General features: G+C 50.5%; 1 protein-coding gene and 1 pseudogene across 48 annotated transcripts in view; one reads left to right on the top strand and one right to left on the bottom strand.

Moving 5' to 3' along the window:
• GRAMD1B (GRAM domain containing 1B) overlaps nt 1–23,754 on the bottom strand; it is a 273,617-nt gene that overhangs the window by 17,886 nt on the left and 231,977 nt on the right. For 47 of the 48 annotated variants that reach the window (XM_065529130.1, XM_074015487.1, XM_065529138.1 and 44 more), the window contains 10 exons: nt 16,148–16,232; nt 15,476–15,579; nt 14,269–14,364; nt 9,790–9,870; nt 6,956–7,071; nt 5,039–5,195; nt 3,716–3,905; nt 1,720–1,863; nt 608–726; nt 182–324 (listed from right to left, as the gene is read on the bottom strand). In XM_065529130.1, coding sequence (XP_065385202.1) covers nt 182–324; nt 608–726; nt 1,720–1,863; nt 3,716–3,905; nt 5,039–5,195; nt 6,956–7,071; nt 9,790–9,870; nt 14,269–14,364; nt 15,476–15,579; nt 16,148–16,232 — 1,235 coding nt within the window. Of the gene's footprint in view, nt 1–181; nt 325–607; nt 727–1,719; nt 1,864–3,715; nt 3,906–5,038; nt 5,196–6,955; nt 7,072–9,789; nt 9,871–14,268; nt 14,365–15,475; nt 15,580–16,147; nt 16,233–18,763; nt 19,489–23,754 lie in introns of those variants that run through there. The other variant, XM_065529151.1, reaches the window with a different exon arrangement.
• On the top strand, nt 10,861–12,389 carry LOC102134854 (splicing factor 3A subunit 3 pseudogene; annotated as a pseudogene).

Below are 23,754 nucleotides of genomic sequence, written 5' to 3'. Positions count from 1 at the left end.
AATAATTAAGTCTTTCAAAACAGGGTGGTGGGTGAGCCTCCGAAGGCTTCGGAGAGAAAGCAGAATAAAGAGAGTGAGCAGCCAAGCACACCCCACCTCCGCCTTCCCCGTCAGGAGCAAATGGACGTTCTCTAAGGTAAGGACCCGCGTCTGACTGCCCGGCGCCCTGCACACAGCGCACCTGAGTCGGCTCTTGTTGCGGGCCACGCGGGTGAGCGTGTAGCGGTTGATTGTGTAGAAGTAGTCATGGTAGGGCACGTCGTGGGTGAGGACTTCGGCATCTATCACGTAACACTCACTCTCCTGGCTCGCCTTGTACATGGTCTGTGGGCAGGAAAGGTCCGTTGGACAAGACTGAAGAGGAGCAAGAAGCTTGGAAAAGCACCTTCTCCCGCCTCCCCCAGCCCACCCCACCCCACGACTTCTGAACAGGAGAACTGGAATCAATGGAATCAGCAGCATCTAAACAAGCAAGATGCCACCACTGCTTTGGGGCAAAATGACACTTGCGCCCTGAAACTCCTTCCTGACATCTGCCCTGAATCCTTCAAGACAGAACACGGGAATTTCCAGCCCGCTCTTCTGTGCATCTGCCGGCTCTGCTCACCTGTGTCTCCCTGACAGTGGCAGTTTTGGGAGCCAGAGGGTTGGTAAGGGTGATGGTGTAAAGAATCACTCGGCTCTGGTTTCCGTTCTCCTCCTTTTTCCATGGATGGAAGATGATATCTAAGGGTAGAGGAGAGCCCTGGAATGAGGAAGGGAGGGCAGAGCCCCCCTCCCCAGTCCGAGTTTCCCGTCCAAGTGACCTTCTGGACTGTGCTTACTACTGCCTGGCCCCCAAAAGGAAGCCAATGGGAGCCCAAGGGCCGGGCGGAGGGTGGGAAGAGGACTCGTCGTCGAAGCAGAAAGAGGCTCATTGTAGCATTGTCAAAATTCTACACAAGGCTCCAGAATGCTGATTGTTCCTGGGGCTGGGACAGGAGGTCTTGGGGCCACCTACGGGGGTGCTGGCAACACTGGCGTTACTGTGGCGAGGGCCTAGGGTCCCTTGGGAACAAGTCCTCTCCTCTAAGCCATAACCTCCCCGTGCCCTCAGCATGCCCTCTCCTCTTGGCACACAGGATCGCTGATGCCCAAATGCTTTGTAACAGCTGGATGCTTACAGGTCCCTGCTGTGGGAAGAGTTTGGGGGAAGGGGAGGAGGCAGAAGCACAGAGGGTCAAAGCATGAACCCCCAGATCCCAGATGTGAGGCCCGGCCTAGCTCCTTCTTAGCTGCGTGAGGTCAGGCAAGCACTAACAGTTAGAGTTCCAGCAGCCTCATCGGTGTCCACACACGGGGTAGCTATGAGGTCTGAATGAGACAACGTCACAAGCATGGCATAGAGTGGGTGCTGCCAGCGACGGAGAGCCGCTGTGCTTTGCTAGACAGTGAGCCCTGTGAGGGCAGGGACAGGGCAGGTCTTACGGGCTGGCATCGAGTGCCTGGTGTGCAGTGGGCAAGGGTGAAGCTGCAGTGCTGGTGAAAAGGGAGGGCAACAGGGCCTGAGGGAGCTCCCACACCACAGAAGGCTGGAGAGAGGGTGCCTGGGCCCTCAGGTGGCCGAGGGAAGGAGGGTGTGTGGGAAGAGGAACAAGGAAGGGAAGGAAGCAAACGTAGAAAAGGAAGAAGCGAGGACGAAGAGGGAGGAATGGGGGATACAGTCCCAGCAGAACGGACCAGAGAAGCGCCGCTGCTCCATGAAGTCCCGCTGGAAGGGTGAGTTGGTGAAGAGAAGGTCATAGAGCTTGTCCACGCTGAAGTTGAAGACTTCATTCACGTACTGCCGGCCACTCAGGTCCTCATAGAAGGCCTGGACCTCCCCTGCACAGAAGAGAGGATCAGGAAGTAGACAGTGACAGCGGAGGGGCAGGGGGCCCCAGGGACATCCTCCAACTTATGTCTCTGGCTAACATGGGCACAGCCACCAAGGGTATGGAGAGACTACGGAGCAGGATAGCTGAGCTCATGGGCACGGTTTAAGACTTTGCTTTCAGTCTCTTTCCTTTGCTGGGATGCACACCATTTCCTTTAGTTGACGCTCTGCCCATTCCTTCTCTACAAGGTGTTTGGGAATGTACGATTTGCTTTTACACTTTCAAACCTCCCTAATTCAGTTGATCTTAGACTAAAATTCAAATGACTACTTCTTGAAGTTGCCTAAACCCAAAGAATGGGGTTTTGAGAGTCTGTAAGTCAACTCCAATCAACAACAAATTGTAGTTGTAACCCATGGCATAGGTGTGTTTGAGGGAACGTAGACTAATCTGGAAGTATCAGTGTACAGAACTGCTGCTAAGGCTGGGGCTGGCCCAATAAGCTATGACCCCTAACTACACTTCTGTAAGGCAGCCTATTTCTACCATGAAGTCAAAACCTACTCCCCCTTTTAAACTTAGGATTACAGCTTCATCATACAGCAAAATAAGAATTCAAACCAGAATGAGAGGCACACAGAGCAAGGTGTGGGAGGGCTCCAAAAGTGGAGCTTCCTTCAGTCTCAGGGATGCAGAGCCCTCCCGGCACATCAATGGTCCATATACAGAAGATCACCAGCCAGGGAATTTCACCTGTAATCTGAATTTTCCAGCTGCTACAGGAGAATGCATCTGAGGATACAGGTGAGCTGCTAAAGCCTCAGTGCTCCACCCGAGCCCTTGGCACCCCTCAGTCCCTAATTACTGCACCTGTGTGGGTGGGTATGTGATCTCAGGAGGAGGCTGACCTTTCTGGCACCCCTAGGACCCTGAGGAAACCAGAGAACTCTGAAGTACCCTGTAGGGTCAAGTCCTATGACTGCACAGATGGGTACTGCACAAGCGCAGTACAGGGGGTATTCACACCGTTGTTTATGCGAACGGCACCCCGGAACTAGGCAGTACCCAACCCATGCAGTCATTTGTGCTGACCCTGGACTCTACATGGGGGTGGGTAAACCAACCAAAGGTTAGAAAACCACTGCAGGTGGCCCCTAGGAGAGGTGTCCACAGATTCACAAGGGAGCACTGTGTTCATACGCTCACTAGTCATAACAGACCTCTCATTCAATGGAGGAAATCCATCAATTGATTTCTTGAACGCTGAGAATTTGGCTTCTCTCCATGGAAGGTAAGAAGCAGCATGTTCCCAAGGGAGGACCTAGAAGCTAATCCTATGCAGGCATGAAGTTAGAAGCTACCTGCTTACAAAAACTAGAGAAACAAGGGAGTCTCCAAACTCTATTTGACTCAGCAATACCTTTTCTTCTAGCTGGGCCTAAACATCCCATGCTACAAAACTTGCATTAACAAGTTTTGCAACTATCTTGAGGCTGTTTCTGTGAAAATCTAATTATTTCCAGGGAGCAGCTGACTGGCGCCTTCCTTGTGGCTTATACACATTGCCTAGCCTTGCATGTCTTTGAGGGTAGGGGCCACAAGGCAAGCCAATGTCAACAGGGGGTAAATTTAGTGACAAGACTAAATGACAGAACAAAGCATTATCTATGAGAGGCTCCTACAGCAAATAACTGAAAACAGGGATGTAGACTAATAACACAGGTACCTTTTGTTAAGGAAGCTCTGCTCCCATCTTTCCACCAGGAGCCTAGAGAGTAACTCCAGTCCCCACATAGAGATTTCCTTTTAGCCTTCAAAATAGAGAAAGGGCCACTCCAGACCCGTTTTCAAATGCCCACCTTCATCGTGTGTGTCGGAAGAGTCACTGAGCTCAGTGGGGATGTCCTCATTGTCATTGAAGTCCAGTGAAGGGGAGTTCACAGGAGCGATCATCTCAATCTTCTCCCCCATGATGTTGTCAATGGCGAGCTCCTTCTCCAGGGACCCGTCTCCCTCCAGCGCCTCCTCCTCCAGGGGCAGCCCATCAAACTGCAGACAAGACAGAGAAGTCACCCACCAGGGAAACCTGGTCTGGATCTACTCTCCAAAAGGAGATTAGGGATCCGGCCTTGGCAGCTCTCATACTCCCAGCTCAGCTGCTCAGGAGCGAAGTCAGAGTCAGGCTCCAAGGCCCTTCCCCCGAGCTGCCACAGAGGATGGGCAAACACCGTACAAGGACTACTGACTGCATTTCTCACGCTCGCCATTCCAACAGCACAACAAGCTGGTCCCCACAGGGCCAGGCCCCTTCCTGCAGCCGCACCTGCACCATCCTGCAACAGGGGCAGCCTGCCTCCAGGTGGTACCTGTTTATCCTAAGAAGCTCGAAAGGCTTCATAAGCATTTTTTAAAACTCATTCTCTCCTTAGCCCTGGAAGGGAATCGATACAACTCTTTACATTTTAAAGATAACCTCAGAGATGGAAAATAAAGACCAGGCATCCAATGAATAACGTTTTCATTCTAAGGGCAGGTGGTCTGACTCACTGCCTACTGAAATACAAGGTTCCCTTTGGAGGGAGTCCTTTCCTGAAGAACCCTACCTGTTCTTCTGCCTGCCAGCACACGCCCTGACCCTCTTTCCTCAACAAGGTTCTACCTCCTCTATAACAGAGTCCCAGAGGACAGAGGTCCTCTTACACATTTTTATGGCTTCCACAAAGTCTACCACAGTGGAGAAATAAGCCACAATACGTATACTCAATAAATATCAACCAAATGAGTGGATAAACAATTAATTGTTCTACAGTTCTATATTCATGCATGACTTTGACGTCAGATCAAGGCAGTGAAAAAACACCTGGGATTGTTCTCTACCAGAAGGGCTGATCAGCAGCAGTCCAGCAAAAGCAAAGCCCACACAGCAGACTTGAAATGGTTTTCATCTGCTCAGAAGTCAAACCCGATCTTGCACCCCAGGCACCCAGCCCCAGCTCTGGACCCCGGGCTACGCCACTAGAATACAGAGAGCCCATCTGCTCCAGAATGCCTCCTTGAGGAAACTGACCACAATGTAACCAATCTCCTCTCTACCTGCTCCCCATTATGGGTTCCCAGTGAACTATGCTAGGAAATGCTGGCCACAGGACTGGGGGTAGAAGCCAAAGGCTGACTGCCCATACCGAGACGGGGGCCTCACTGCTCCCTGTGGATGTCAGTGTGCTGTTGGTGATGGATTTCTTGGGCAGCTGTGGACTGGCATCTGGCTTGGTCTCTATGCTGCTCTTGGATGAGCTGTCATTCACTTCATTCTCTTCCACAGGGATCTCTTCACAGTACCTGAGAGAAGACACCAGTGAGTCCACGTTAACCTCAGTGGTTCAAGACGGCCAACTATTCTAAGAATCTCAGACCTTTCAATTCATCCAAATCTATGAGATTTCCTGCTTCTTCACTTTGTATATGATCTTCCTCTAACCAAAAATCCCCCGCTTACCCCACTGCTCTCCTGAAATCTCCTTCACATCCCACCCCACCCTTCCCTGCCCCCCACGTAAAATTTCTGGCTGCGAACTCACCTTTTCTAGGCAGCCTCCTTAGAGTTATCCCTACCTCAGTGAAAGGATTATTTGTCTTAAGCTATTTTTTCCCGTGGGTGCCCATTCCATTTTAAGCCTCTGAATCCAATACCTGGGTTCTGAGCATGCATTCCATTTCCCAAACAGTGACTAAGACAGGACTCTGGACACGAGCACTCCTTCAGTGGCATTGCCAAATTCTGGATGATAACTAGAAAACTTCCCTGCATTACACACCTAGAAAGAAAACCTCCTTGAGATGAAGGTGGGTGCCCGTCTAGGAACACTTCAGGGATGCTGCCGTTGCCTTCTCTAAGAGAGCAATCATCACCCTATCACCATCATCCTCATCTGACCTGTACTTAACAAATCCAGATGCTTGACAACTCTCTGGCAATCATTATATGCATTTTAGAGATAACCAAATAGGTATTCATAGAGGTTAAGCGACAAGACTATTATTTCGACTGAGCCCAGACCTAAGCACAATAGACATTCAATGCTCTTTTCTTGCTTTTTTCCCTGTATGCCTCTGGCACCACCACCAAGCCTGCAGCTAGCTACCCTTCCACTCTCAAGCATGCTTTGTGCCAGTCTACGGGCACATCTTCCCATCTTCCTTAACCTATCGACAGCATTGACAGTGACAACACCTTCTGCTTCACTTCCTTCCCTTGGCTCCCAGGACAGGAAACCTTCCTAGGGCCTGCATGTGCTTTCAAGCTCTCTTCAGCTGCTTCTTCCCCTCGTTGAGTGCTCCCAGGCAGTCCTTGAACTTCTTTTTATGTTCACCGAGTCACTTGAAATTTCAGCTAATCTCATGACTATCCACCAATAATTGCTGCATTTATGGCCTCAGCCCAGGCTTCCCTATGACCTTCACACTCCATACCTAAATGCCCACTTGACATCTCCATTTGGCTAACAGGCATCTCAATCTCAACTTGCCTAAAACTGCCCTCCTGATCTTCCCCCTGAAACCTGCTCTGCCTACAATACTGTCCATCTCCGTCTGGAACAAAGCCATCCTTCTAGGCAGTAAAACCAAAAAAGTCTAAAAGCCACCTTTGGTTCTTTTCTGTTCCATCAACATATCTTTCAAAATCTATTCAGGAACTAAACACTTATTGCCATTTCTCCTCCAAACCACCACCATCCCTCATTTAACTACCTAAATTACTCAACGGCCTCTTAACGGGTTTCCCTGCCTCTGCCCTGGTTCCCCTTCAATGTATTCTCAGTGCAGAGGCCAGAGTGATCCTGCTGGAATGTTAAATCAGAACTTAGCAATTACCTAGGCCAAACTTTCCCATCCCACTTTTAGTAAAAGCCAACCATAAAGTTGGCCAGGCCCTTGGGCTCTGCCCCCTCGAGCTCCCTGACCTGTGACCACTTTCCCTCGTTCATTCCGTGGTTCCTTCCAGGGCTGCACAGGCATGCGTGCTGTTCCCTCTGCCTGGCAGGTTCTTCCTGCAGGCATTTGCATGGCTGCTCTGGGCAGCCACCCTCGGCCTCACTCACCCCATTGTGTTGAAGTCGTCATCAGGGGGCACGTAGTCCTCGTCATCACTGGTCAGGCCCAGTTCGTTCCCATAGCACTGGTGAACAAAGTGCCAGAGCTCCTTGGGACACAGAGGCTTCAGGGGAGAAAAGGAACGACTGAGCCTTCCTCCTCAGGTCCCCCACTCTGCACAGAGGCACTGAGCCTGGCTGGTTCCCCTGGAGAGGAGGAGAAACTCCTCTCTCCTTAGCTGAACGAGAGGCCAGCAACCACCCCCGTCTGCCTTGGGGGTCTCAGCAGGACACCAGTCTGCTGCCTAGGAATGTGGACTTCAACAAAACCAGGAACTGGCCTTTCGGTGCCCGATCCCTCAACAGAGGTTTGTAGAACGTGACCAACTGGCTCCCAGAGGATGGTAACTGTCTCACCTTTTGCTCTTATGGAAAAGGTCCAGCACCGAGTGGCATAAACCCATGTGACTCTGGGGCCAAGGCGATCCCAGAGCTTCTGATTAGCACTCTGAATGAATGCCCAGAGGTCCACTGACCCAGTGTCCCACCACACTGCACAGAAATCTCCTCTTATATTAACTGTGGCCTTACAGACCCTACTGGATCACTTCCAAGAATGAGGTTCAACCTCAAAGGTGGCCCATTCCATAGCTGGACAGTTCCTTTGGGTAGAGTCTTACGTTCCCACAGTTTTAAGAACCTTACAGGTCATCTCACCTAACCTCGTGACACCCAACCTGAGGTGGAATCTGTTTGCCTGCAGTTCTAAGCGTTAGTTCCAGTGTTTTCTTATTTCACTGGGTGCCTATGTGTCCTCCCAAAAAACACTGCCCTAAGAAAAGTTTGTTCTCATTGGGTTCAGAGTCTCCAAAGAGAAGCAACGGGATGTCAAAGAACTAAGATCAGAGGCAGAGACCATGAATGAGTCTCAGACTGGGAGGAAGGGGAGAAGGTGGCAGGGATAAGTGTGTGGAAGAGAGGGCAAGGGCATGAAGAAAAACAGAAGCAATCATTATCTTAAAAAAAAAAAAAATCCCATTTCAAAAACATTTGCACCAATAGACTTCCTAAAGAATTTGAGAGCTCCCAAGCCCATGGTTTCAGGTATGGTTTAAGAAGCAGGCAGGTGGCAGAGTATATTGAGCTAGGATTCCAGCTTTCTGACTAAAGTGCTTGGAATGGCAGAATTGGGGCCTGCCTCTAGGCCGGTGGGGTTGGGGGTGGCAGCTCTCTACGCTGGCCCTCATAGTGCCTGAGGGAGGTATCACCTCCTTCTCTCCTGGACTTCCCCCTCCTATCTCTGACCTTCATGCACAACATTCACCCTGCCTGGGACAACATTCACCCTGCCTGGGACACGTCTGCCTCTCTGCCAAACCATGTCCTGCCCTGCTCCACCCTTTGCCTGCTCTCTGCAGCCTTCCCTGACCAATGCCACCCGGCTTGCCTTGGCCAACCACGATCAGGACAAGCACAGTTAGCAGACCCTCTTCAGCAGGCCCAAGTCCTACAATTATTTGTGAGGGCATTTGTGAAGCATAGGAATGACCCCGTGTCTTATTTAAAAATGACAGCAGCTGTGAGCCGAAAACTCAAACCTGCCAGTGGAGACTAAAACACATGGTCATTTTACCATTACTGATGGCGAGTGAAGGCAGAGGACCGCAGCTCAAATAAGTTATCAGGAGTGATACTAGGGGTACAGACTCTCAGAATAGAAGAAACTCCAAATAATAAATCCACGCAATTTTCTTACGCAGCCTTTTGCTTGGGCCAGAATCAAGGCCAATATATGTATATATTTATATACACACATGTCATATATATATACACACACACACACACATATACACACACACATAAATACACACACATAAAAATTAATCCCGGGGGGAAACATTATATGTGTGCATGTGTGTGTGTGTGTGCATTTTCTCCTATATTTCTTTCTCTGGCTTGGAGACAGTTTCTCAACATCCAGCTGCATCTGAGTGGGACCTTTTTTTTTTTTTTAATTGAAACAGGTCTTGCTCTGTGATCCAGGCTGGAATGCAGTGGCGCAATCACAGCTCACTGCATGAAGGGGTGCCTTCTACTGTGTCTCTTCATAGTTTCATTTAAACACTCAACTAGTCAATTCGTGGTGGCTGTGGTAACTACATTTTTTGTACTTCATGTTGTGGCAGCTGGGGCCTTGCTGACTGGGGAGGGACCCATCAGGGTTAGCTAACTCCTAGAGAGAGGAAATAACTCATCCAGGAGTGGGCCTTTCACACGCAGCCAGCCCATCCAAGGCTCATATTCCCACCCTCCCCATTATCTATTATAGCGTCCGAGCTTCCAGGCAACTTGAGGTACCTGCAGCCTGCTGAAATAATTCAAACTAGCCAATCCTAGACCTGCTTGGCCTGCTTGCCCTGCCTCCCTGGCTCCTTCCTGCAAAACTACACTAAAGGCTCTGCCCACTTCTTCCCCTTTCCCGTTCTATCTCCTGACCAACCCTGGGCCTTCCCTGGTGGCCCTCATCCTGCTGTGCCTCCTATTTCTGGGGGTCTGTGAATTTAAGGACTTCTTTCTTCATGGCTGCATGCATTACCATAACTGATTAGAGAAAATCCTGGGACACTTCAAAGCAGTGGAACTGAAGTGCCTGAAGATAATGAGTGCCTTACTCCTGGGGGTGTTGAGGCCATTCATGGGAGATGACATGTGACTTTCAGGACTCAGGTCAACACTATCAGTAGGAGAATACTATCAGTGGGGGATTCCCAGAACCCTGAGGAGACACGGGCTTCTCTAGAGGTAGCCAGTCCCGCAGTAAAAGAAAACTCGGCAGTACTTACCTTTTCAAGGAGAGCATTTTGCCAGAGCCGGAACATCATCATATACGTCCTATCCCGGGCCCCAAACGAAGTGAAGAAGTGCTAGATTGGAAAAGAAAATAACAATATCTGTTGAATTACAATATAATTAAGAGAGACATGGTCCTCCTTCCCTTAAGAAAAGATACTGACTTCATCCTCAAACACTAATGACTCTCAGTTACCTGTGATCACGCACATCCGCTTCAGAGATGGGGTCAGCACAGCAGAGGCCTGGGTACCTGGTACTATTAAGTTCCCAGTGTGACAAAGTCCTTCCATTCTTACCCACACTTTCCTCAGTGCTTTTCTCCCTGTTTTGAAATTCTCATCTCCATAAGAAATGTCCCTCACCTACCTACTGGAACCGGGTAAGCGGTGAGCTATGAACTAGCCTAAATGGAAGGACAAGACAAACCCACAACCTGCTGATCCGCTGACCTATTTCATTCATTCAACCAATATTTGAATATTAGTATGTGTTACGCACTAATCTACGTGTGTGAGGGACAAGAAACAACACAGAAAGATCCCGCCCTTGTGGAGTTTACCCATTAAACAGACAGAAAGAAAGTAATGAAGATTTCACTGACCAACCACAAGGTGGTCCGCAAATGCTATTTCATTTAAACCACACAAAAAGGCTTAGATAATAAACAAAGCTAACAACTAATAAAGGGTAACAGGCTGGTGGAGGTTAGGCAACTTGTATAATCAAGAAGCTGGTTAGTGTCCAAAACATAGGTTGAACCGGGCAGGGCACTGTGGCTCACGCCTGTAATCCCAGCACTTTGGGAGGCTGAGGTGGATGGATCACCTGAGGTCAGGAGTTCCAGATCAGCCTGGCCAACATGGTGAAACCCGGCCTCTACTTAAAATACAAAAATTAGTCAAGTGTGGTGGCGGGCGCCTGTAATCCCAGCTATTTAGGAGGCTGAGGCACAAGAATCGCTTGAACCCAGAAGGCGGAGGTTGTAGTGAGCCAAGATAGCACTACTGCACTCCAGCCTGGGTGACAGAGCGAGACTGTGCCTCAAAAAACAATGAGAGGCCATGGTGAAGGGAAGATGGGAGACAATACTGGAGCAGCAGCAGCGCTATCGTGAGGAGAAGGAATGGCTCATGGACATCATGGCCAAAGAGATGCTCACTAAGAAGTTCATGCTCTGGGACCAGATCAATTCTGATCACTGCACTCAGGCCATGCAAGATAGGTATACGGAGGTCAGTGGGAACCTGAGGGATTTGTATGATAAGGATGGATTACGAAAGGAGGAGCTCAATGACATTTCAGGACCCAGTGAGTTTGCTGATTTCTATAACAGACTCAAGCAAATAAAGGAATTCCACCAGAAGCACCCGAATGAGATCTATGTGCCAATGTCAGTGGAATCTGAGGAGCTCCTGAAGCCTTGAGAGAATCCAAGTGAAGAGGCACAAAACTAGGTGGAGTTCACAGATGAAGAGGGATATGGTCATTACCTCGATCTCCATGACTGTTACCTCAAGTACATTAACCTGAAGGCATCTGAGAAGCTGGATTATATCACACACCCATCCATCTTAGACCAATTATTTGACATTCCTAAAGACAGGAAGAATGCAGAGCGTTAAGAGATACCTAGAGATGCTGCTTGAGTACCTTCAGGATTACACAGAGTGAAGCCTCTCCAAGATCAGAGTGAACTTTCTGGGAAGATTCAGGCTGAATTTGAGAAGAAATGGGAGAATGGGATCTTTCCTGGATGGCCGAAAGAGACAAGCAGTGCCCGGACGCACGCTGGAGCCCATCTTGACCTCTCTGCACTCTCCTCCTGGGAGGACTTGCCCTCTCTGGGTGTGGACAGATTGAAATCTGCTCTCTCTAAGATTTAGGACTGAAATGTGGCAGGACCCCAGAAGAGTGAGCCCAGAGACTATTCAGCACCAAAGGAAAGTCCCTGGAGTCACTTGAAAACTCTTTGTTTGCCAAAAATCCCAAGTCAAAGGGCACCAAGTGAGACACTGAGAGAAACAAAGACATTGCTTTTCTAGAAGCCCAGATCTACAAAGATCTATGAATACGTAGAGATTCTCGGGGAACAGCTAGACATCCCACTCATGAAAATGTACAATGCAAGCAAGAAAGGACAGGAGAAGAGCGAGAAGAGGAGGAAGAAGAGCAAATCAGCGAGAGTGAGAGTGAAGATGAAGAGAACGAGATCATTTACAAACCCAAAAAACCTGCCACTTGGCTGGGATGGCAAACCCATTCCCTACTGGCCGTATAAGCTTCATGGCCTAAGTATCAACTACGACTGTGAGAACTGTGGAAACTACACCTGCCGAGGACCCAAAGCTTCCAGCGGCCCTTTGCTGAATGGCGTCAGGCTCATGGTATGAGGTGTTTGGGCATCCCGAACACTGCTCACTTTGCTAAGGTGACACAGATTGAAGAGGCTGCCTCCCTGTGGGCCAAACGGAAACTGCAGAAGGCGTCAGAACGATGGCAGCCTGACGCTGAGGAAGAATATGAAGACTCAAGTGGGAATGTTGGGAATAAAAAGACATATGAGGACCTGAAAAGACAAGGACTCCTCTAGTGTTCAGGGATGTAGCTCAGCTTTAGGACTAGCCCAGGCTTCCCTGAGATCTGCTTGTTCTATTTCTCCCAACCAAATCCTCTTAAAGACCTTTTGCTATGTAGTTTCATGGTCTAGCATGCATCTTATAGAAACAAAGCATGCTGGCAGATTGCAGGTTTGAGATGTGTTTTATCTGTTTTATATTTAAAAAGATTCTGCCAGAAAATAAAACCAGACCTTGTTCTGAAGCCCAGGGTTATGGACCAACTCAGTGCTTCAGGTCTTAATGCCTCCATACCTCTTTCTGATCAACTTTAGAAGTAGCTGAGATGTAATGGGCACCTGTTATGCTACACATCATGTTATGTAAATCTGACCTGAGCTCTTTCCCCACCCTCCTTCATTGCTACTTCCCTGAATGAGTATTACCCCAGGATGAGGTCTGCCATCAGCTTAGTTAGCCATTGATGCAAACACTAGGGAAAGACTAGGAGGATGAGCCAGGACTGCTACGAAGGACTAAATGTGGCACCAAGGTTTGCCTTCTGTATTTGCATAAAGAAAGGAGTTGGAGCTGGGTGCAGTGGCTTGTGCCTGTAGTCCCAGCTACTTGGGAGGCTGAGGCAGGAGGGTTGCTTGAGACCAGCCTAGGTAACATAGTGACAGCCTGTCTCGTTAAAAAAAAAGAAAAGAAAAAAGAGAAAAAAGGCATGGTGGCATGCACTGTAGTCCCAGCTACTCAGGAGGCTGAGGCTAGAGGATCTTTGAGCCTAGGAGTTTGAGACCAGCCTAGGCGATACAGTGAGACCCCATCTCAAAAAAAAAGGAGTTGGGCTATTTGGAATTGGCCTGCAGCCCAACATACAATGGAACTAGGACCAACAGTCACTTCACCTGCTTGCTGGGTCAGAATGAGAGACTTTGATAGGTCTGCCTACTTGTTTCTTCTACAAGATCCCTATTTGACTGTAAAAGTAGCTAATGTTCACATATTCTCCAAGCCCAGGTAGCCATGGTAGAGTTGGGTAGAGTTGAGCAGCTGCCCCAGGATCCAAACCTAGCGTCTGAAATGGAAAGAACTAGGGCAGCCCAGGAAGGCCCTGATCTGCCTTATAAGCACCGTCATCTGAAAGTCAGGCCTGCTGCAGGACAGGACCCCCAGAGGGCCCATTTGCTTCTCAACACTCAGGCCTTCAATTGTTTTTTAATAAATCTACTTTAAAAACCAAACAAACAAATATAGGTGAAACCAAACACTATCTGACCCCAAAGTCTCCTGGCTCTTGCCACCAAACTGCCTGAGTCCAAACTGTAAACTCGGCCTTCAGCAGAAACCCAGTCTACCCCTAGCCTTGGACCTCTTCATCTTCAGGCTCTAGTGAAAAGTTTGCTCTGTCCTGAATTTTAGCTGACATATTCTCCCCATACTGATAAGGACAATCCATTTTCTACCTGATGCCCCATCCTCTCCAGAGACAATCAGCTAAGCTCATACACAATGACGACTACTGAACATTTGCATACTGCTTCACAATTTAGTGTTTTCGGATATGTGATATTATTTCAAGACTGTGTTAAATAGGTATTGCTGGCTCCATTTTGCAGGTGAAAAAACTTAGGCTCAAACATACTACACAACACGCTAACAGTCGAGGGACTCAAATTCAGGTATTCTGACTCCAGGTCCAATGTCTGGCCACTCCATCCTCCCCCTGGTCAGCCTCCCCCAGCCTCTCCATCCAGGAGGTGGTTCCTGGAATCTGCACCACCCTTAGCACCACCACCTCTCATCCCAATCCTATTGGCCTCCATATTCATGCAATTCAAGAAAGGGCAGAAATACAAGAGTAGGGGGTATAAGGGAGGATTAGAAAGGCCAGAGTAAGACTCCACTTACCTTTTCTGAATCAGTGCAAACTTGGATGGCATTGGGAATGAGGCGAGCTGTTTTTTCTTTAGTCATGGAACAGATGTCTTTCAAACGGACTGTCAGCTGGCATCCAAGAGGACAGAGAATGGGTAACAAGCAAAGGGGGGCATTAGTAAGTCAGGTAAACGGTGTTCAGGGGGCGCCAGTGTAGACAGGGACAGTCAGATCACATATTTATAACCCTGAAACAGGCCACATTGGTGATCATCTGGTTTACCCCTTTATTTCACAGTGGGCAGACAGCAAAGTGGGGACTGAGCCTTGTCTACAGCCATGAGTATCTTGATTCTTGGGCAAGGAGCTTTCTAATTTCTCCATAGTCTGCTAAATGTGCAGAGGTCCTGCCATTATTTGCCACTTACAGAAACACAGAATACTGGTGCAGGATGTGACCATAAAAAATCATCTAGTTAGGTCACGCATGGTGGCTCATGTCTGTACACCCAGCACTTTGGGAGGCTGAGGCGGGTGGATCACCTGAGGTCAGGAGCTCAAGACCAGCCTGATCAACATGGAGAAACCCCGTCTCTACTTAAAAAATACAAAATTAGCTGGGTGTAGTGGCACATGCCTGTAATCCCACCTACTCAGGAGGCTGAGGCAGGAGAATTGCTTGAACTCAGGGGCTGGGGGATAGAGGTTGCGGGGAGCCAAGATCCCGCCATTGCACTCCAGCCTGGGCAACAAGAGTGAAACTGTGTCTAAAACAAACAAACAAACAAACAAATATCTAGTTAATCTTTCTCTTCCTTAGTGTATGGGATGAGGAAACAGAGGCAAAGAAAGGACTAGCCTAAAATCACGCTGCTAATTGGTTGCAGAACCGAGAAATTGTGCAAGCCGGTTCTTCAGAGTCCCAAGGCCAAAGCCCTTTCTACTTGACTATACCTCCTCCTGCAGTCACTCATGCCAAATATTTGCCTGCATTTGACAAAAGCAAATGCTCCCAGTCCTCTCTTCCACACCCAAAGGGGAGAGAGGAAGGGGAAAACATGGCAGAGGAGACCTTATTATTGGGACTTAGAATTGAGTATCTTTCAAGACTCAGGCATGATTTTGTTAATTACGCAAAGGCTTGGGAAGAGCATGAAGTCAGCAAAAGGAAGAAAGCGAGGGCAGCTTGCTTAGCCACAGCCAAGGAGACGGCTCAGGGGAGCATGCCCCAGGTCTTTACCAGAGTTTCCCAGCGGAAGATGTTGCTGTAGAAGCAGATCCAATTTTCAGAGAGGTAGAGTCGGCCCTGAAGGAGAATGTCTCTTTGGAGTGCACATGAGTAATCTGCGGTAGGAGCGGAGATAGGGGAGCTCAGAGGCAGGAAGCATTTTCAGCAAACCACTGCAGAGTAGGCATGTCATCCCTCCCACGAACACTGGGGGAGCCCAACGCCCACCACGGACAAGGGGTGCCAGGCACTTGAACTAGCAGCCAAGGAAGTCCCTACCATCTCATGACGAGGAGCATAAAGGTGGCGTGACGTGCAACTGCCTAGAGGCAGATAAATAAATGTGATGGCAAAGTGGGCCAAGGAAGCTAGAGGTGGGAAAGATCAACAAAATTCAACTAACTTCCCTCCCCCATCCACAACTATGCTAACCCCTTCTGCCACCGGGCCATCTGCAGAGATAAAAGTGCCAGTGACTCACTCCAGGTTGGGCTCTTGAGGCTGCCACAAGCCTGGTACTCAGCCTCGAGCCCTGACAGCTGGGTCCAGGGCTCTGGACAGCCTCTCTCCCTGTTCCCTTGCTTACTTGGGTTGGCTTGAGGGCTCTAGACAGAAGCACCCTGAGTGCTACGCCGGGGGCTCCCCAGACTTCCTCCCCATCCCCTCCCAGGTCACCCAACTCACCAACAATGAGGCGCTCCGTGTCTGGAAGCTGCTTAAAGAGCTTTCTGAAGTCTTCATTTCTCTGCTTGTAGGTGGGGCTTAACACCTGCGTGACAATGGCCAAGGTTAGCACATGCACCCCGGTTCTGTGGGGTTAGCAAGGAAGGGCAAGAGGAGGAGCACTTGCTTGTGTGTTTAAAAAGCAAAGATGAGGCTCTGCCCTCCTACAGACCCTAGAGGCCAGGCTGAGGAACGGGGCTCGGCGTGGAGAAACACAGTGGGGAGAATCTGGTGCTGGGAAACACTTTGCAGCCAGGGCCTCCACTAATGAGAAAATGCCAGACACAGCAAGGAGGGGCTCTCATTATATCCCGATAAGAGAAAGGAAGGAGGGACACCTCCAGGGTGCTTCCTGGGATCCACCATGCCAGCTACTGCTGTTCTGCCTTCTGCCAACACCACCTTGACAGTGAAGCAGGGACCCAAGAAGGCTGCCCAGCCCCCCATGATGTTGTCCAGAGCACCTCTCAGAAGAAGGTGCTGTCATGACTATCAGAGTGAGCACTTGGCTGTGTGGAAAAGACACGATTTTCTAAGAAATCACATAAAACATAAAACCAGTACTGCAATAAGCACACAGGTAGAGAACTAAAAACACAACTGGCACAGGAGAGGCATCCAATTCCCCTCTCCATCCTTACATCATCTAATCCAGTCCTTACAGCATTGAGGAAGAGACCAGGGCCAGAGAGAAGCCCCCTGCCCCAGCTCCTCAGCTGGTCAGTGTCAGATCTCATGACCCCCGGTCCTGTGCTCACCTCCCTCCCAGCAACACGGCTGCCTCGAAGAGGCTCATGCCTAGAAACTGCCTTAGCAAATCCTCCTTGGAAATCCCATGAGCCAGCTGAATACACAGAAATCCTGCCCTTTGAGGGCTTACAATCTTGTTTGTTTGTTTATTGGTTTGTTTAGACAGTCTCGCTCTGTCACCCAGGCTGGAGTGCAGTGGTATGATCTTGGCTCACTGCAACCTCTGCCTCCTGGGTTCAAGCCATTCTCCTGCCTCAGTCTCCTAAGTAGCTGCGACTACAGGTATGCGCCACCTCGTCTGGCTAATTTTTGTATTTTTACTAGAGACAGGGTTTCAACATATTGGCCAGGCTGGTCTCAAACTCCTGACCTCAAGTGATCCACCCACCTCAGCCTCCCAAAGTGCTGGGATTACAGGAGTGAGCCACCGCACCCGACCCGAGGGCTTACAATCTTACATTTAAAAAATAAAGAATAAAAAAGAAACTAGAAAGAAAATATGTGCCCATAGAGGAGGCACCAGAGATGACAGATGAAAGCAAGTGCACAACCTGGGACAAGCCACGCACAGTCACAGGGAGACACCCACACTCCACCTGTGATGCGCTGACCACCTACTCAGAGAGAGCGCTGCTGACCCTCAGCCTAGGGTGTAGCCTGTGGCTACAAAACAAAACAAAACCTTAGAAAACAACATTCCTCTGGCCCATGGATTAGTTTCAAACTGGTACTGAGATATGGAATCTAGATGGCCCCCTTGCCTCTTAGAACAGAGTTCACACACTGAAAACCCCAGCATGACCACCTGATCGCCAGTGAGTTCTCATTACGCCTAACTGACCTTCTCGAGCTGCTGTGCAGCTCACATGGAGTTATTATCACGTGCCAAGCACAGCCATAAGCCCTGTGCGTGGGTCATTGCATCAAACCCCAGATTATTTTTATTCTCCCATTTTGCACTTGAGGAAATTGAGAAACAGTAAAGTTAAGCAACTTGGGAGTGGAATACGAGCGAGGCAGTCTGACTCAGTGCTGTCTGAGACCCCGCTCTGTGCTGCCTCTGGAGGGTACCTGCTCCTGGTCCCCCTGCCAAGAGGAAGCAGAACGGCTTCCCCAAAAGAGCGCACTCCCTCGAGAATGAGATGTTCACCTGCTTTGGGGCCCCCACTAGTCTTCCAAGCCCTCTACTGGGTCTTCGTATTTACAAAGTTCCAGTGTCAGCCTGAGGAGCAGCCGACCAGGAGACCCCGAACACACTTCAGGTGAAACTGGATGTCAGACCTCCAACCCCCTGAAGCCCCAAGTCTTCCTATTTCTAATTTTCTGTCCTAGTGCCTTCTCCCCCTTGATTCTCGTATATCCAGTGACAGCTGAGGTATCCACAGAAGTGGAGGTACAGGGCATTTGACCACAGTCTCCAACCCGCAGGCAAATTCAGGGGGCCCCTACTTTCCTTAAAACAAAGCTGTAGCAGCAGCAGGGAGAGGGGAGGGTGAATCCAGCCCTGGCCTGCTAAGTCAATCAGTCTGGAGACTCCTTTATCCGACCAACACATGCCTATTCCACAGGGCTGTTGTGTGGATGGCAGGCACACCAGGTGGGCATGCTGGGCCTGCCACCACGCAGCCTCTCGAAGCTGGAGACCCCAGCCCTCTCCCTCCTGCAACCCCAAAGGTGGGACCTGGCTCACCTAGTTCAATTTAAAATGGTCAAATAATTTTGGTTCCAAGATTGTCAAATCTGGGGCCTTCGGGTAGGAGAGCCAAGTGGCATGACAAGGGTGCAGAACTACCACAGAGACTCAGAGAAACTGGGTCACACACTCACGGCTGGGATTTCCTCAGATCCGTGCCAGCAATGGTGTTCGGCGGCAGCAGGTGCATGGCCAAGCTGCTTCAGGTACCACTGCAGCAGCTGGCTCTCCTGCTCCAGCAGGAGACTCCAGAGGATCCCCGACTCCGTCAGCGATTCCATTGCCCAGCACGGCTGCCCCTCCCAACGACGCCTGGCTCCCTCAGCACTGACTCCCGACTGTCCCCACACAATGAAAACCGTTGGTCTCCCCTGGCTTGACTGTGGATGGGTGGCCTCTGGTTTCTTGGCAGAGGGCCTGTGTGACTCTGACAGGTGTCCTTTCTGCTCCTAGAGCTACGTGCCCAGCGTGAAGCCTCACAAGTGAGAGGAGGTGGTCGGTGCGGTTCTCAGGGCAAGCTGGCTGGCCAGTCTCCCATGGCGGGCTCTGCTTTGTCCTTCTTGGCTGGTCCACGGGCGGAGAGTAACCCAGAGGTGGTATGGTCATGCACCTCCCCCTGGTCAGTGCAGACAGTCACCCAAGGGTCCAGAGGATGCAGATGGCACAGCAGGTGCCCAGGGCCAGCTGGAGGTCTGGGAGGCAGGCCCCTGGGTAGACAAGCAGACTCTGCAGGACAGCGATGATCCACAGCCGGGTCCAGGGTCTAGCCCCGCCAATCACTCACATGCAGCAGCGTGACTCATAGTTGGTCTGAAACTCCAGTAAAGGAACCAAATGCGCAGCTCCCCAGTCCTGGTCTGTCTCATAGAGTGGCACGTTTAATCAACCTCTACCCTGGGCGGGCACTGGGCTATGACTCACAGCCCTCACCCAGGCAGAGCAGCCACCACTGGCTGCAGCAACAGGGCCTGCTCTCACCTCCAGCCCAACACACACTCCCTTCCTCAGCCCCTGCTCTGCTCGCCTGACCAGCAAACAACTTCTTTGTTAGAGTCACCCGTGGCAGAGAGGGAGGGAAGGAGGGAGGCAGAGCGGGTGGGCGGGCAGAGCAGGGCCCTATACATGCTTCAAGTTACAGGATCTGGGTGATGGTCCCGGCCAACGTCCTCCAGTAACCCCCAGCTGAGCCTGGCCTCCCCAGCAGATGTTTCCTAGAATGGAAAGTTGCTGGCCAGGGCTCCACATGGAGGCGTGGAGTAGGGAGAGGAGGCAGCAGGGCACCGCTGTTAGGATGAAATCTGAAATGTGAGACTCAAGTCGCCAGGGACTTCCTGGAGACACTCTCACACCTCACCAACCCATCCATCCACTAACTTCCCCATAGCAGCAGTAGCAGCCTGGGGATTTTGCTGACCCAGTTTCAGACATGCTGGTGGCGGAGAAGCTGAGATCAACAGCTTTGGGATCTGTCTGAGGCACCCTCTTCCTTCCCATGGACCCTGTACAACCTCCAGCATTAGCAAGAGGGGGATCAAGCCCAAAAACACTGTCAGATCTTAAGGGCAAAGTAGCAATACTAAAAGCACAGATTTTGGTCCTCAAAGCAGCAAAATCCAGGGAAATGAAAGCCAGGCCAACGGGGCAAGAAAGGCCGCAGACCAAGAAGCTAGGAACAGGGATGAGACAGCAGTGGGGCTGGGAAGATGTGGATTCCCAGGAAAAGTCAGACCCTTGAAACAAATGGGGCCGCCCCCTCACCCTTCCCAGCTCGACCACCTTGCCAGGAGGGTCTTGGCCTGCACAGGATGAGGAATGGTGCTTTTGTCTTAGGAGTCTTGGTAATTTAATACAGCAGCCCCCAAACTTTACTTAAAAATGGCCCAGTGAACACATTTAAAAGTATAGATTCCAGGCTGGGCACGGTGGCTCATGCCTGTAATCCCAGCACTTTGGGAGGCCAACGAGGGCCAATCACTTGAGGTCAGGAGTGTGAGACCAGCGTGGCCAACATGGTGAAACCCCGTCTCCACTACAAATATATATGTAATATATAAATTAGCCATATATGGTGGCAGGTGACTGTAATTCCAGCTACTCAGGAGGCTGAGGCATATAATCGCTTGAACCTTGGAGGTGGAGGTTGCAGTGAGCCGAGATTGCACCACTGCACCCCAGTCTGGGCGGCAGATTGAGACTCTCAAAAGAAAAAAAAAGTAGATTCCAAAGATGCTAATTCAGAGGAACCTGGATTCTCCCAGGTAAACAGTGTTGGAGAAAGTAGAAGAGTCTGACTCCTCCCGCAAACGCTCCCCTAACAAACTCCTACAATCCTCTCTAGATGGACACCCCATGGATGCAGACGCGGCTCTCCATTCGTGGTGTAGCATGTCTCACTCTACCAGAAGGACGCCTTCTCCAGGGAGGATCTATGCCTCAAACAGGTTCATATCTTCTCCTGCACTTGCCATGATGTGTTGCAAATACAGGCTGAGCATCCCTAATCTGAAAATGTGAAACCTCTTGAGCCCCAACATGATGCTGCAAGCAGAAGGCTCCACAGCTGACCTTACATGACAGGCTGCTCAGGTGACACATCCCGGCCAAAACACAGTCAGCACTTTTCTTGGTGCATAAAATTATTTAAAATATTATACAAAATTATCCTCAGGCTATATGTATAAGTGATATAGGAAATAAATCTGGTGTTTAGACTTGGGATCCAAGATATCTCTTTTTTTAATATATATATATGTGTGTGTGTGTGTATGTGTATATATATATGTAAATATTCCAAAATAAAAAAAAATCACAAATCCAAAACACATCTGATCCCAAAAATTTTGGATAAGGGATACTGTATCAGGTGCTAAGAAAGTATTTACCAAGTGAATGCATTCCTTATCTACCTCTCAAAGGACGCCTGTTGACACTGCATCTTACACGTACACACAAAGATCCCTGATTCCATATGTTTGGCGTGTCAGTGCCTGGTCGCTGCCAACACTCTCTCCAGCACGTGTGCGAGCTTCTCTTCGCCCTGCATGTCAGCCCTATCCTGAGCAGTGTGGCAGGCAAACGTAGCAAGTCCATTTTCCAAGGTGACCAGAATGCCTCCCTGGGGGTGACACCAGACCCCAGTATGTAAGCTGTAGGTAGCTCCAAGAGACTCTGGATCCTTACAGTAACTACCCGAAAACATCTGAGTATTGCTACAGGCCAAGTGGCTGCCTGGGCTATAAGGGGTGAGATAGAGACAGGAAACGCCCTGTGAGATAAAGCCCTGGGAGATGAGCCCCCTAGCAGAAGCCTTTGTCTCCCCCACACCCACACCAAGGGCTGGGCAGGGCTGGGTGAGAGTCAGCAGAGAAGGAATTGACCCTGGGCTAAACATTAACTCTACGGCAAACATCAGGAGCCGGGACCAAGTGGTACCCTCTTCCCAGGGACGGCGAGAAGGAGGGGGTGGAGGAGCCCAGGAGAAAACAGATGGATTTCAGTGGAGCATTGATCTCACCTAGGAAGAAACCAGTTAAGATCCACCCAGGAAACTCTGACCTTGCAGCCAAATCTGGATAGGCAGAAGCCAGATGTGGGACTGGAGACGAGGAGGTAACTGAGCAAAGGAGGGAAAAGGAGACTGAGGCAGACATGGGGGCTATGCAGAAGGGTAGAGAAGGGGTAGGGCTGGGCTGGGGGCTCATCGGAAAAACTCAGGATGGGAGCCAGGAAGACCCTTCAAGTTGGGAGTAAATACAGAGGGGATACAGACAGAGGTGGAGGAGCATCGTCAGTCCTGGGGCAAGGCCAGGTGCCAGACAGGTCTCCTACCCTCTCCACTGCCCACTCCCAACACCCTGAATTCCATTCCTACAAACCTTTGTTTTTTTGCCCTCTCGCTTATGCCAGCCGCTCCCCAGGCTTGGCACTATCCCTCCCTCTCCTCCACAAAGCTGCAGCCCTAACTGCAGGTGCTTCAGGCAAGCAGGGTGCTAAGTCGCAGGCAGCTGCCAGGGTTTGGGCTCTTGTGCTCTGATCTCAGAAATGCTCCTTCCTGGGCTGCCATAGAGAAGACTGCCCAAAGGAATGCACCAGGAGGCCAAGGAAAGAAGCCCCTGGGAACTTATGCCCTGCTGGGGGCTGAGAGGGAGTAAATTTCACCCCTCCTGCCCCAACAGCCCTAGCCAGGTTGCCCCTCAACTCTGCCCTTGGCTCCCTGCTGAAGGTAAAATCCTATTTCTGCTTTTCCCTCCATCTCATGTCTACTGGGACAGCTCCCTTGATTGGAGGGCCCTGATGAATAAGACTGGGGTGGTAGACTGGAGCACTGGGGATAAGGAGGAGTACATATAATCAGGCCTGGGAGGACTCAGGGTACCTGTAGATGGCACAGCCTTCAAACCCCACTCTGCACCTGACACTCTCCTGCCACGGCCTCTCCCCATGTCCCTGGGGTCCAGCCATTTGCCTCCGCATGACTCACTCTTTAGACCAAGCATGTTTGTCATCATGGCAATGGCTCCTCTCTGGCTAGCCATGTAAAAGGAAATGCTTTTGTCTTGTGCAGAGAGGCAGCAGGTGAAGGGGGAGGCTGGGGCATGGGCTGGGTGGTGGCTGGGCTTCCTTTCCTGCCAGACCCGGGCGCTCCGGCGGGCCTGAATGCTCTTGCCACTATCAGCGATTCTGCAGGGCACTGGCCCTCACTGCTCTGACTCCAGCCAGGGGTTTCCTAAGCATCCCCAGGGCTGGGCTTACAATGCCTTTACCTCTCTGAAGGACTTCCGGTGAAATGAATGAGCCTCAGATACCAGAATGGCTGGAGCGCTGACCCTAGGATCCAGAGAGAGGTTATAGAGGGCCAGTCAGCAAAGCTGAGAAGGGGAGAGGGATCCTGCCTGAAGGGCAGATTCCAAGCAGCCCAGCAGAGGCAGGGCAGGAAGACGGAGCTCCCTAAAGGAACACAGGAAACCAAGTCAACGCAGCAGAGGCAGGGCAAGGGGCTCCTGAAGAGGCGCAGATGACAGCTGTGGAGGGGTGCTGGGAGAGGAGCTTGTTCAGCTGCAGCTCCTAAGGAGGCATCTGCACGTGAGAGCACGGACATGAGCACCGCACACTGAAGGAGCAGGGG

The sequence above is a fragment of the Macaca fascicularis genome, chromosome 14 (genome assembly GCF_037993035.2).
Source record: "Macaca fascicularis isolate 582-1 chromosome 14, T2T-MFA8v1.1".
Classification (NCBI taxonomy): domain Eukaryota; kingdom Metazoa; phylum Chordata; class Mammalia; order Primates; family Cercopithecidae; genus Macaca; species Macaca fascicularis.
The sequence above is the reverse complement of the archived record's forward strand: the minus strand, read 5'-3'. Positions and strand labels throughout refer to the sequence as shown.